This window comes from Oncorhynchus tshawytscha, unplaced genomic scaffold (genome assembly GCF_018296145.1).
Source record: "Oncorhynchus tshawytscha isolate Ot180627B unplaced genomic scaffold, Otsh_v2.0 Un_contig_3169_pilon_pilon, whole genome shotgun sequence".
Taxonomy (NCBI): Eukaryota; Metazoa; Chordata; class Actinopteri; order Salmoniformes; family Salmonidae; genus Oncorhynchus; species Oncorhynchus tshawytscha.
In genome coordinates, this window is record NW_024609463.1 from 71,222 (window position 1) to 86,534 (window position 15,313).

Sequence of the window (15,313 nt, forward strand, 5' to 3'; positions counted from 1 at the left end):
CTCTGCTCCGTGAAGCAAGAAGTATGAATACCCTGACTTCTGTGGAGGCTGCATCGCTGTAAATGCTGTGTGGCCACTTCAGACGCCAGATTTGTACTTTAATTGTTACCCAGAAATGATTTGATAAAAACAGCTGCATTGAACGTTTTCGCATAATAAACACTGAACAAACAGTCTCTATCTTGGTTTACATCATATCGCTCAACATCAGTGGACAGTCACCATGTGGATCTCTGTGTGTCTGATCAGCTCTTTCCTTCATATCACTGCAGGTGAGTCCTACAATATCCTAACCTGTAGATAATGTCATATGTATAGCAAAGATAACCTCCTACCTACCCTGCATAAGTAAAAGTGTCAGATAAATGTATTCAAACAACATCTGGCATGTGTTGAAAATAGAAAGTTAGCAGAATATCTTGCAGCTTAAAAATGCATACTGTACACTTCAGTAAACACAGAAACTGTTGCTGGTTGATTTTTTTCAATACAGATTTAAATGCGTTTCTTGGTTGTATGGTTTAATAACAATGTTTTATAGCATCGATTTAAAACTATTAAAATGCTGATGAAATATCAGATCTGTCGACGTTCCAAAGTCAACATAAGTGGATCGCTGTTTAAAGTACGAGCAAAATGAAAAATGACACAAAATAATGTGTTGGTACAGTTACATACAGATCTCATATTTGATGGTGTTTTGTTAATGGAGCTCTGTAATCCTGCAATGACATTAAAACACTATGGTTTATGTTGCTTTGTGTTTCAACAGGCTGCACTATAATAGTCATTAACTATGGTAAGATCACTGTCTACTCAGGCCAGTCTGTTCTCCTGCCCTGCTCCTGTAGTAAAACCCAGGCTAAACCTCCCAGCTTCACATGGACTAAACTCAGAGGTCAACAGACAACTGAGATAATATCAACCCAGAGTGATCTGTACAGAGGCAGAGTGGAGATGTTTAATAGCAACTCTCCTGGGAACCTCTCTGTCCTCCTCTCACACGTCACCGAGGACGATCAGGGGTGGTACAGGTGCCAAATCAGCCGTGAAAAATACAGCGACGTCGAACTCACTGTTGAAGGTAAGAGATGCAGCTAATATCAAGCTTACATCGCTGTGTATATAGAAAGTAAAACAGGAAACACACTTAAATAAAACTATCTATACACAATTAATGATATGGCCCATCTTAAAATATATCAGCCATTTCAAGGTATAAGACAGGGAGCAGTAGTATTTTTGTAATGTTTGTTATGTATTGTTGGTAATGTTTGTTGTAATTGATTGTTAAGTGTTTATGGTAGTAGTTGTAGAGATCTATGATTTTCTGTAATCAGAAAAAGAAGTATCCAATAACACATTGCTTTGTGTTTCAACAGGCTGCACTCTGTCAGAACCTCGATCAAGGGTGGTCAATGCATCCCCAGGCCAGTCTGTTCTCCTGCCCTGCTCCTGTAGTAAAACCCAGGCTAAACCTCCCAGCTTCAGATGGACTAAACTCAGAGGTCAACAGACAACTGAGATAATATCAACCCAGAGTGATCTGTACAGAGGCAGAGTGGAGATGTTTAATAGCAACTCTCCTGGGAACCTCTCTGTCCTCCTCTCACACGTCACCGAGGACGATCAGGGGTGGTACAGGTGCCAAATCAGCCATGAAAAATACAGCGACGTCGAACTCACTGTTGAAGGTAAGAGATGCAGCTAATATCAAGCTTACATCGCTGTGTATATAGAAAGTAAAACAGGAAACTTAAAATGCAAAACTGGATACAAAATGGATGATATGGTTAGGTGTGTATGGTAGTAGTTGTAGAGATCTACCATTTTCTGTAATTAGAAGAATATGTGTCCAATAACGCTGTTGTTGGCTGGCCATCGCTTCATACTTGTCCCAAACCCACTGACTCCAGGTCATCTACAAGTCTCTGCTAGGTAAAGCCCCACCTTATCTCAGCTCACTGATTACCATAGCAGCACCCCCGTAGGTATATCTCACTGGTCGCCCAGGCTAAACCTCCCAGCTTCACATGGACTAAACTCAGAGGTCAACAGACACCTGAGATAATATCAACCCAGAGTGATCTGTACAGAGGCAGAGTGGAGATGTTTAATAGCACCTCTCCTGGGAACCTCTCTGTCCTCTCAAACGTCACCGAGGACGATTAGGGGTGGTACAGGTGTGGAATCAGTGAGACTCAAATGACAGACGTCAAAATTGATATTCAAAGTAAGACAGAATATTCTTATTAATCACAACAATCTTTTTGAACATCATTATTGATATTATCTACTCACTTTGGAAATCATCTGTAGATATTGTAACAGCATACTGTAGATATTGTAACAGCATACCGTAGATATTGTAACAGCATACTGTGATATTGTAACAGCGTACTGTAGATATTGTAACAACATATCATAGATATTGTAACAGCATACTGTGATACTGTAACAGCATACTGTGATATTGTAACAGCATACTGTAGAAATTGTAACCGCATACTGTAAATATTGTAACATCATACTGTAGATATTGTAACAGCATACTGTAAATATTGTAACATCATACTGTAGATATTGTAACAGCATACTGTAGATATTGTAACAGCATACTGCAAATATTGTAACAGCATACTGTGATATTGTAACAGCATACTGTGATATTGTAACAGCATACTGTGATATTGTAACAGCATACTGTGATATTGTAACAGCGTACTGTAGATATTGTAACAGCATACCGTAGATATTGTAAAAGCATACTGTGATATTGTAACAGCGTACTGTGATATTGTAACAGCATACTGTGATATTGTAACAGCATACTGTGATATTGTAACAGCATACCGTAGATATTGTGACAGCGTACTGTAGATATTGTAACAGCATACTGTGATATTGTAACAGCATACCGTAGATATTGTTACAGCATACCGTAGATAATGTAACAGCATACTGTAAATATTGTAACAGCATACTGTAAATATTGTAACAGCATACTGTAAAAATTGTAACCGCATACTGTAAATATTGTAACATCATACTGTAGATATTGTAACAGCATACTGTAAATACTGTAACAGCATACTGTAAAAATTGTAACCACATACTGTAAATATTGTAACATCATACTGTTGATATTGTAATAGCATACTGTGATATTGTAACAGCATACTGTGATATTGTAACAGCATACCGTAGATATTGTAACAGCATACTGTGATATTGTAACAGCATACCGTAGATATTGTAACAGCGTACTGTAGATATTGTAACAGCATACTGTGATATTGTAACAGCATACTGTAAATATTGTAACAGCATACCGTGATATTGTAACAGCATACCATAGATATCATCCTAACCAACTTCCCCTCTAAATACACCTCTGCTGTCTTCAACCAAGATCTCAGCGATCACTGCCTCATTGCCTGCATCCGTAATGGGTCAGCGGTCAAACGACCTCCACTCATCACTGTAAAACGCTCCCTGAAACACTTCAGCGAGCAGGCCTTTCTAATCGACCTGGCCGGGGTATCCTGGAAGGATATTGATCTCATCCCGTCAGTAGAGGATGCCTGGATATTTTTTTTAAATGCCTTCCTAACCATCTTAAATAAACATGCCCCATTCAAGAAATTTAGAACCAGGAACAGATATAGCCCTTGGTTCTCCCCAGACCTGACTGCCCTTAACCAACACAAAAACATCCTATGGCGTTCTGCATTAGCATCGAACAGCCCCCGTGATATGCAGCTGTTCAGAGAAGCCAGAAACCATTATACACAGGCAGTTAGAAAAGCCAAGGCTAGCTTTTTCAAGCAGAAATTTGCTTCCTGCAACACTAACTCAAAAAAGTTCTGGGACACTGTAAAGTCCATGGAGAATAAGAACACCTCTTCCCAGCTGCCCACTGCACTGAAGATAGGAAACACTGTCACCACTGATAAATCCACCATAATTGAGAATTTCAATAAGCATTTTTCTACGGCTGGCCATGCTTTCCACCTGGCTACTCCTACCCCGGTCAACAGCACTGCACCCCCAACAGCAACTCGCCCAAGCCTTCCCCATTTCTCCTTCTCCCAAATCCATTCAGCTGATGTTCTGAAAGAGCTGCAAAATCTGGACCCCTACAAATCAGCCGGGCTAGACAATCTGGACCCTTTCTTTCTAAAATTATCTGCCAAAATTGTTGCCACCCCTATTACTAGCCTGTTCAACCTCTCTTTCGTGTCGTCTGAGATTCCCAAAGATTGGAAAGCAGCTGCGGTCATCCCCCTCTTCAAAGGGGGGGACACTCTTGACCCAAACTGCTACAGACCTATATCTATCCTACCATGCCTTTCTAAGATCTTCGAAAGCCAAGTCAACAAACAGATTACCGACCATTTCGAATCTCACCATACCTTCTCTGCTATGCAATCTGGTTTCAGAGCTGGTCATGGGTGCACCTCAGCCACGCTCAAGGTCCTAAACGATATCTTAACCGCCATCGATAAGAAACATTACTGTGCAGCTGTATTCATTGATCTGGCCAAGGCTTTCGACTCTGTCAATCACCACATCCTCATCGGCAGACTCGACAGCCTTGGTTTCTCAAATGATTGCCTCGCCTGGTTCACCAACTACTTCTCTGATAGAGTTCAGTGTGTCAAATCGGAGGGTCTGCTGTCCGGACCTCTGGCAGTCTCTATGGGGGTGCCACAGGGTTCAATTCTTGGACCGACTCTCTTCTCTGTATACATCAATGAGGTCGCTCTTGCTGCTGGTGAGTCTCTGATCCACCTCTACGCAGACGACACCATTCTGTATACTTCTGGCCCTTCTTTGGACACTGTGTTAACAACCCTCCAGGCAAGCTTCAATGCCATACAACTCTCCTTCCGTGGCCTCCAATTGCTCTTAAATACAAGTAAAACTAAATGCATGCTCTTCAACCGATCGCTACCTGCACCTACCCGCCTGTCCAACATCACTACTCTGGACGGCTCTGACTTAGAATACGTGGACAACTACAAATACTTAGGTGTCTGGTTAGACTGTAAACGCTCCTTCCAGACCCATATCAAACATCTCCAATCCAAAGTTAAATCTAGAATTGGCTTCCTATTTCGCAACAAAGCATCCTTCACTCATGCTGCCAAACATACCCTTGTAAAACTGACCATCCTACCAATCCTCGACTTTGGCGATGTCATTTACAAAACAGCCTCCAATACCCTACTCAACAAATTGGATGCAGTCTATCACAGTGCATTCCGTTTTGTCACCAAAGCCCCATATACTACCCACCATTGCGACCTGTACGCTCTCGTTGGCTGGCCCTCGCTTCATTCTCGTCGCCAAACCCACTGGCTCCATGTCATCTACAAGACCCTGCTAGATAAAGTCCCCCCTTATCTCAGGTCGCTGGTCACCATAGCATCTCCCACCTGTAGCTCACGCTCCAGCAGGTATATCTTTCTAGTCACCCCCAAAACCAATTCTTTCTTTGGCTGCCTCTCCTTCCAGTTCTCTGCTGCCAATGACTGGAACGAACTACAAAAATCTCTGAAACTGGAAACACTTATCTCCCTCACTAGCTTTAAGCACCAACTGTCAGAGCAGCTCACAGATTACTGCACCTGTACATAGCCCACCTATAATTTAGCCCAAACAACTACCTCTTTCCCAACTGTATTTAATTTATTTATTTTATTTTGCTCCTTTGCACCCCATTATTTTTATTTCTACTTTGCACATTCTTCCATTGCAAAACTACCATTCCAGTGTTTTACTTGCTATATTGTATTTAGTTTGCCACCATGGCCTTTTTACCTTTACCTCCCTTCTCACCTCATTTGCTCACATTGTATATAGACTTGTTTATACTGTATTATTGACTGTATGTTTGTTTTACTCCATGTGTAACTCTGTGTCGTTGTATCTGTCGAACTGCTTTGCTTTATCTTGGCCAGGTCGCAATTGTAAATGAGAACTTGTTCTCAACTTGCCTACCTGGTTAAATAAAGGTAAAATAAATAAATAAAAATATTGTTACAGCATACCGTAGATATTTTAACAGCATGCTGTAAATATTGTAATAGCATACTGTAAATATTGTAACAGCATACTGTAGATATTGTAACATCATACTGTAGATATAGTAACAGCATACTGTAGATATTGTAACATCATACTGTAAATATTGTAACAGCATACTGTGATATTGTAACAGCATACGGTAGATATTGTAACAGCGTACTGTAGATATTGTAACAGCATGCTGTGATATTGTAACAGCATACTGTAAATATTGAAATAGCATACTGTGATATTGTAACAGCATACCGTAGATATTGTAACAGCGTACTGTAGATATTGTAACAGCATACTGTGATATTGTAACAGCATACCATAGATATTGTTACAGCATACCGTAGATATTGCAACAGCATACTGTAAATATTGTAACAGCATACTGTAAATATTGTAACAGCATACTGTGATATTGTAACAGCATACTGTAGATATTGTAACAGCATACGGTAGATATTGTAACAGCATACGGTAGATATTGTAACAGCATACTCTGATATTGTAACAGCATACTGTGATATTGTAACAGCATACTGTAAATATTGTAACAGCATACTGTAGCTACTGTAACAGCATACTGTAGATATTGTAACAGCATACTGTAGAAATTGTGACAGCATACTGTAAATATTGTAACAGCATACTGTAAATATTGTAACAACATACTGTGATATTGTAACAGCATACTGTAGATATTGAACAGCATACTGTAAATATTGTAACAGCATACGGTAGATATTGTAACAGCATACTGTAAATATTGTAACAACATACTGTGATATTGTAACAGCATACTGTAGATATTGTGACAGCATACTGTAAATATTGTAACAGCATACGGTAGATATTGTAACAGCATACTGTAAATATTGTAACAACATACTGTGATATTGTAACAGCATACTGTAGATATTGTGACAGCATACTGTAAATATTGGACCAGCATACTGTGATATTGTAACATCATACTGTAGATATTGTAACAGCATACTGTAGATATTGTAACAGCATACTGTAGATATTGTAACAGCATACGGTAGATATTGTAACAGCATACTGTAAATATTGTAACAACATACTGTGATATTGTAACAGCATACTGTAAATATTGCAACAGCATACTGTGATATTGTAACATCATACTATAAATATTGTAACAGCATACTGTAAATATTGCAACAGCATACTGTGATATTTTAACAGCATACTGTAGATGTTGTAACAGCATACTGTATATACTGTAACAGCATACTGTAGATATTGTAACAGCATACTGTAGATATTGTAACAGCATACTGTAAAATCATACTGTAGATATTGTAATGGCATACTGTAAATATTGTAACATCATACTGTAGATATTGTAAAAGCATACTGTAGATATTGTAACAGCATACTGTAAATATTGTAACAGCATACTGTAAATATTGTAACAGCATACTGTAAATATTGTAACAGCATACTGTCAATATTGTAACAGCATACTGTAGATATTGTAACAGCATACTGTAGATATTGTAACAGCATACTGTCAATATTGTAACAGCATACGGTAGATATTGTAACAGCATACTGTCAATATTGTAACAGCATACTGTAGATATTGTAACAGCATACTGTCAATATTGTAACAGCATACTGTAAATATTGTAACATCATACTGTAGATATTGTAACAGCATACTGTAGATATTGTAACAGCATACTGTCAATATTGTAACAGCATACGGTAGATATTGTAACAGCAAAAAAAAAACTGTAATATTGTAATCCTCTAGATATTGTAACAACATACTGTAAAACGAGGGCCCTTCCAGGCCAACAGCACTGCAGTATGTAGATTACCCGACCTGACAGACTGAGTTGAGTGAAATTGATAACACATTTCACCAAATGTTCTACTCATTAGACTTAGGTACATAATATGGTTTTGTAATGTGCCTTTGCTCTGGCTAATGTTCCTCTTGTCTGTTTGGGAAATACCATCCCCTCACAACCACTACCACCAAACATCCACCATTAACTCAACCAAATGGACGAGACATTACAACATTCCTCATACCAACAACGTCACCTAAAGGTCAGTGAATGTTTGTCATGAAATTCTTCTCCATAAAAATAATATTAAAATGAAATCATTTAAATGTATGTTTCTGTTTATATAACCCATATTCCCATCAAAGGGCCAGTACATTTACAGAACTTTGAACAAAAATCAGTAGTCAAGCTGACCCCATAATCTCTTGTATTGGACTGTACTGGAAGAGTTCTCTTTTGCACACAGCCAAACTATCTGTTACACTGTAGATTGACAGAACACTGTCATGTCCTTTAGGGGCAGACACAGTGGGGACTTCAGAAGAAGATCCATCTTCTTCCCCTCAACAATACAATACAATCCAATACACCTTATTGGCTGTTCTACCAGTCATACTGATCATCACTGGAGTGGCTTGGTACATATACAAGAGAAACAAAGGTACAGTATGTATTCCATAATTGCAACCACTCAGAAAAGCAATGACTTCAGCAATGACTTCAGTATTAAACTCTGTTTTTAATCCCCAGGAAAGAAAAACACAGGAGAGAAAAGTAGTGGGAGCAAAACAGAAGGAGAGAAAAAGGTAAATAAATCATTTAGAAGCTCTATCACATTGAGAGTGATGGGAAAGGAAGATAGATAGAACAATCAATCAATCAATCAAATGTATTTATAAAGCCCTTCTTACATCAGCTGATGTCACAAAGTGCTGTACAGAAACCCAGCCTAAAACCACAAACAGCAAGCAATGCAGGTGTAGAAGCACGGTGGCTAGGAAAAACTCACTAGAAAGGCCAGAACCTAGGAAGAAACCTAGAGAGGAACCAGGCTATGAGGGGTGGCCAGTCCTCTTAAGGCTGTGCCAGGTGGAGATTATAACAGAACATGGCCAAGATGTTCAAATGTTCATAAATGACCAGCAGGGTCAAATAATAATACTCACAGTAGTTGTCGAGGGTGCAACAGGTCAGCACCTCAGGAATAAATATCAGTTGGCTTTTCATAGCCGATCATACAGAGTATCTCTACCGCTCCTGCTGTCTCTAGAGAGTTGAAAACAGCAGGTCTGGGACAGGTAGCACATCCGGTGAACAGGTCAGGGTTCCATAGCCGCAGGCAGAACAGTTGAAACTGGAGCAGCAGCACGGCCAGATAGACTGGGGACAGCAAGGAGTCATCACGCCAGGTAGTCCTGAGGCATGGTCCTAGGGCTCAGGTCCTCCGAGAGAGAGAGAGAAAGAAAGAGTTAGAGAGAGCATATTTAAATTCACACAGGACACCAGTTAAGACAGGAGAAATACTAGGGATATAACAGACTGACCGTAGCCCCCCGACACATAAACTAATGCAGCATAAATACTGGAGGCTGAGACAGGAGGGGTCGGGAGACACTGTGGCCCCATCTGACGATACCCCCAGACAGGGCCAAACAGGCAGGATATAATCCCACTCACTTTGCCAAAGCACAGCCCCCACACCACTAGAGGGATATCTTCAACCACCAACTTACCATCCTGAGACAAGGCCGAGTATAGCCCACAAAGATCTCCAACACAACACAACCCAAGGTGGGGCGCCAACCCGGACAGGAAGATCATGTCAGTGACTCAATCCACTCAAGTGACGCACCCCTCCTAGGGACGGTATGAAAGAGCCCTAGTAAGCCAGTGACTCAGCCCCTGTAATATCAAAATCAAATCAAATCAAATTTTATTTGTCACATACACATGGTTAGCAGATGTTAATGCGAGTGTAGCGAAATGCTTGTGCTTCTAGTTCCGACAATGCAGTAATAACGAGCAAGTAATCTAACTAACAATTCCAAAAAAAACTACTGTCATACACAGTGTAAGGGGATAAAGAATATGTACATAAGGATATATGAATGAGTGATGGTACAGAGCAGCATAGGCAAGATACAGTAGATGATATCGAGTACAGTATATACATATGAGATAAGTATGTAAACCAAGTGGCATAGTTAAAGTGGCTAGTGATACATGTATTACATAAGGATGCAGTCGATGATATAGAGTACAGTATCAACGTATGCATATGAGATGAACAATGTAGGGTAAGTAACATTATATAAGGTAGCATTGTTTAAAGTGGCTAGTGATATATTTACATCATTTCCCATCGATTCCCATGATTAAAGTGGCTGGAGTAGAGTCAGTGTCATTGACAGTGTGTTGGCAGTAGCCACTCAATGTTAGTGGTGGCTGTTTAACAGTCTGATGGCCTTGAGATAGAAGCTGTTTTTCAGTCTCTCGGTCCCAGCTTTGATGCACCTGTACTGACCTCGCCTTCTGGATGGCAGCGGGGTGAACAGGCAGTGGCTCGGGTGGTTGATGTCCTTGATGATCTTTATGGCCTTCCTGTAGCATCGGGTGGTGTAGGTGTCCTGGAGGGCAGGTAGTTTGCCCCCGGTGATGCGTTGTGCAGACCTCACTACCCTCTGGAGAGCCTTACGGTTGAGGGCGGTGCAGTTGCCATACCAGGCGGTGATACAGCCCGCCAGGATGCTCTCGATTGTGCATCTGCATTGTGCAGGGTTAGAGGCAGAGAATCCCAGTGGAAAGAGGGGAACCGGCCAGGCAGAGACAGCAAGGGCGGTTCGTTGCTCCAGAGCCTTTCCGTTCACCTTCCCACTCCTGGGCCAGACTACACTCAATCATATGACCCACTGAAGAGATGAGTCTTCAGTAAAGACTTAAAGGTTGAGACCGAGTTTGCGTCTCTCACATGGGTAGGCAGACAGACCATTCCATAAAAATGGAGCTCTATAGGAGAAAGCCCTGCCTCCAGCTGTTTGCTTAGAAATTTTAGGAACAATTAGGAGGCCTGCGTCTTGTGACCGTAGCGTACGTGTAGGTATGTACGGCAGGACCAAATCAGAGAGGTAGGTAGGAGCTAGCCCATGTAATGCTTTGTAGGTTAGCAGTAAAACCTTGAAATCAGCCCTTGCCTTGACAGGAAGCCAGTGTAGAGAGGCTAGCACTAGAGTAATATGATCACATTTTTGGGTTCTAGTTAGTAGTCTAACCTAGAAGTGACAAAAGCATGGATTAATGTTTCTGCATCAAGTTTCTGATTTTTGCAATGTTACGTAGATCTGTCCTTGAAACAGTCTTGATATATTCGTCAAAAGAGAGATCAGGGTCCAGAGTAACGCCGAGGTCCTTCACAGTTTTAATTGAGACGACTGTACAACCATCAAGATTAATGGTCAGATTCATCAGAAGATCTCTTTGTTTCTTGGGACCTAGAAAAAGTATCTCTGTTTTGTCCGAGTTCAAAAGTACAAAATTTGCAGCTAACCACTTCCTTATGTCTGAAACACAGGCTTCCAGGGAGGGCAATTTTGGGGCTTCACCATGTTTCATTGAAATGTACAGCTGTGTGTCATCCGCATAGCAGTGAAAGTTAACATTATATTTCTGAATGACATCACCAAGAGGTAAAATATATCGTGAAAACAATAGTGGTTTCTTACAGGGAACCTTTGAGGAACTCCGAAATTTACAGTTGATTTGTCAGAGGACAAACCATCCACAGAGACAAACTAATATCTTTCTGAGAGATAAGTTCTAAACCAGGCCAGAACTTGTCCGTGTAGACCAATTTGGGTTTCCAATCTCTCCAGAAGAATGTGGTGATCGATGGTATCAAAAGCAGCACTAAGGTCTAGGAGCACGAGGACAGATGCAGAGCCTCGGTCTGACGCCATTAAAAGGTCATTTACCACCTTCACAAGTTCAGTCTCAGTGCTATGATGGGGTCTAAAACCAGATTGAAGCGTTTTGTATACATTGTTTGTCTTCAGGAAGGCAGTAACAGCGCAACAGCCTTTTCAAAATCTTTTCAGAGGAATGGGAGATTCGCTATAGACCGATAGTTTTATATATTTTCTGGGTCAAGGTTCGGCTTTTTCAAGAGAGGCTTTATCAGTGCCACTTTTCACATCCCACTTATCATTGTGGTATTATACGGTTAATGGGACAAGGTTACTGTAGGTGTGTCTTATTTTCTTTCTCCTGGGATGATTCCTCTGCAATGTGTTCCACGATTGCAGACAGAAACACTGGTTTAAGCGACAAGACAACAATACCGCTCAGTGCACCAGTAAGAGACAGTGTGTTTGTATGTGTCTTAAAGACTGTTACTGGATCAAGTCATGTCAAATTCAGTGGCCAAATTAGGGTCTCAAGAAAGATAACGTCTCGATCATTGTGCAATTCCTGTGCTGTGGAAGTCACTGTTTTGTCTCAAACAGGAGGCTGCTGAGAGGAAGACGGCTCATAATAACAGCTTGAATGAAGTGAATGGAATGGTATCAAACACATAGAAAACGGGTTCGATACCATTTCATTGATTCCATTCCAGCCATTACTATGAGCCCATCCTCCCCAATTAAGGTGCCACCAGCCGCCTGTGGTGTCTCATTGTATCTCTCCTCTCTAGGATGATCCCTCTGTAATGTATGATACGGTTCAAGAACCCAGAAACAACAACCAAGAGGAGACAACAACACCCCTCAGTGCTCCAGTAAGAGAAGTACAGTGTGTGTGTGTGTGTGTGTGTGTGTGTGTGTGTGTGTGTGTGTGTGTGTGTGTGTGTGTGTGTGTGTGTGTGTGTGTGTGTGAGAGAGAGAGAGAGAGAGAGAGAGAGAGTGAGGGTGAGAGAGAGAGAGTGTGTGTTTGTTAGTATAAACATTATCTATAGTGTAAATCTGTGCATCCCTAGATGTCAGCAGCAGTGCCTGTGTCTCTTACTGTCCCTCTCTACAGGAGGATCCCTCAGTGACATACTCCACCATCGTCTACATGAAAGGAAAAAGGAACGCAGCAGTGAGTCTGGAGAGCGGTGGAAAAACAGAGTATGCCACTATCAAGACAGGCACGTTCTCCTAGAGCCACTGTACTGTATGGCCTACTGCCATCTCACAGGCTTTTCCTGCAGAGTGATCTCATATTGGGCCCAGTATCAAGAGGTTTGATCTGGCACACATGACTATAAATATATTTCACTCTCTACTAAGACATGTTAAGTGGTTATCACAGGAAATCAGATGTTAACCTACAACCAAAATAATAAAGTCCCAGAGATATAGGCAAGATGATTGGTGAAGCAATAAGATACCATTTTATTTTTGTGTAGCTGAGACAACCAAAGCACCTTATATGGCTTAAAGTTCAGCTACTTCTCTTTTTATATCGTTGTTGTGCATTTATTTTTAAATATGTGAACTTTTTGAAATAGAGACGGATGCTTTCAGACATGTTTGAGAAAAAGGAAAATGTGGTTTGATGTGTCAAAGCAAAAAAACACAGATTTCACCATCAGTTTTGCAAGAGGTTGCTTGGGTGGCTATCATCCATCTTAATTTTGTAAGGGGTGCGTGACTGGCTGCAGGGAAGTCAGGCGCAGGAGAGCAGAACTGGGTAAAACCCAAAGCAGTTTAATATGAAAAAAAAACAACGGCACCCAGAACAACAAAATCTGGGTACAAAATAACCCCTCGCGAACCAATCAGAGTGCACAAACACTTTACAATAAACAATTTCACACACAGACATGGGGGGAACAGAGGGTTATATACACGACAAGTAATGAGGGAATGTAAACCAGGTGTGTGGAAAAACAAGACAAAACAAATGGAAAATGAAAGGTGGATCGGCGATGGCTAGAAGACCGGTGACATCGACCGCCGAACGCCGCCCGAACAATGTGAGGAACCGACTTCGGCGGAAGTCGTGACAATGTATATACTGTACTTCTTATTTTTCTGCCAAGAAGCTGGTACACGCTGAGCATTTCATCATTCTCGAAGTTGACAGAAAAATGTAAAGGATACAAATGTTTTTAAATGTCAGAATTTGTCATAGAAAACAACCTCTACCTAATGTCAGAATTTTGTCACAGACAACAATCTTTATGAAAACAACCTCAAACTTTTGTCAAATCCTGTTAGTTAGCTACAGTACTTCCTCTTTCGTGTAATGGACAAATCACACATTGTGGTCTTCCTGAACAGGGAAAGCAGTCTAACAATGTCATCAACTGAAGCATACACTTTTGAAGTGCACAAGTAACAGGGAATTCCATGTTTTAGCGTGTCGTTTTCTTCGTCATTTGACAAAGTCAGGTTTTCCAATCATGACTGTAAATACACTGAACGAAAATATATACGCAACATCTAAAGTGTTGATCCTACAGTCTGTTTCATGAGCTGAAATAAAAGATCACAGAAATGTTCCATATGCACAAAAAGCTTATTTCTCTCCCAGGCCCACCCATGCCTGTACCCCTGCCCAGTCATGTGAAATCCATAGATTAGGGCCTAATTTATTTATTTCAATTGACTGATTTCCTTATATTAACTGTAACTCAGTAAAATCTTTGAAATTGTTGCATGTTGCATTTATATTTTTGCTCAGCATACATATGAGAACACAGAGATCCGGACTTCTGTAATTTTATCTAATTTGACAAATAAATGAATAACGCAAATGTATATTTTGTACACAATAAAGAGAATAAATGATGGGTCAACATCTAAATATTGCTTCCAGTGTTGATCAAAACTCACTAGAGAAGAAGGCAAAACTAGAAACGCTGCTTGGCTGCTGACAGTGTGTTTGCAAGGTGCTGGACAAAAGGCCATTTTAAAACCCTTCTCCTGCCATGTCTACAGACATCCCCAAACAAACAAAAACGCAGTGGTGGAAAAACTACTCAATTGTCATACTTGAGTAAAAGTAAAGATACCTTAATAGAAAATGACTTAAGTAAAAGTGAAAGTCACCCAGTAAAATACTACATGAGTAAAATTCAAAGTGTAAGGTTTTAAATATACTTAAGTGTTAAAAGTAAATGTAATTGCTAATATATACTTAGTATATAGGGGGCACACCCCAACACTCAGACATAATTTACAACAAAGAGTCTGTGTTTAGTGAGTCCACCAGATCAGATGCAGTAGAGATGACCAGGGATGTTCTCTTGATAAGTGCGTGAATTGGACCATTTTCATGTCCTGCTAAGCACTCAAAATGTAACAAGTAGTTTTGGGTATCAGGATAAATGTATGGAGTAAGAAGTACAGTATTTTCTTTAGGAATGTAGTGAAGTAAAAGATGTCCAAAATATCAATAGTAAAGTAAAGTACAAATACCCCAAAAAC

The 15,313-nt window shown here is 40.4% G+C and overlaps 1 protein-coding gene across 3 annotated transcripts; it reads left to right on the forward strand.

The window, feature by feature from the left end:
* Positions 1-14,690, forward strand: LOC112238058 (cell surface A33 antigen-like). 3 transcript variants are annotated; one of them, XM_042315439.1, is made up of 8 exons: positions 1-272; positions 773-1,084; positions 1,383-1,694; positions 8,128-8,166; positions 8,422-8,565; positions 8,655-8,710; positions 12,592-12,675; positions 12,918-14,690. In XM_042315439.1, the coding sequence occupies exons 1-8, from the start codon at positions 224-226 to the stop codon at positions 13,038-13,040; spliced, it is 1,119 nt and encodes a 372-aa protein (XP_042171373.1). In that variant the 5' UTR covers positions 1-223; the 3' UTR covers positions 13,041-14,690. The 3 variants fall into 3 exon arrangements, with proteins under 3 accessions (XP_042171373.1, XP_042171374.1, XP_042171375.1); XM_042315440.1 differs by having other exon boundaries at positions 852-1,084; XM_042315441.1 differs by lacking the exon at positions 1,383-1,694.
* The last annotated feature ends 623 nt before the right edge of the window (positions 14,691-15,313 follow it).

What these genes read in the sequence shown, in the direction of transcription:
- LOC112238058 (XM_042315439.1), top strand. Translation starts at nt 224, where the DNA reads ATGTGGATCTCTGTGTGTCTGATCAGCTCTTTCCTTCATATCACTGCA. An exon ending in CGTCGAACTCACTGTTGAAG is followed by an intron (nt 1,085 to 1,382) that starts GTAAGAGATGCA and finishes GTGTTTCAACAG; the next exon opens with GCTGCACTCTGTCAGAACCT. An exon ending in ACCAACAACGTCACCTAAAG is followed by an intron (nt 8,167 to 8,421) that starts GTCAGTGAATGT and finishes CATGTCCTTTAG; the next exon opens with GGGCAGACACAGTGGGGACT.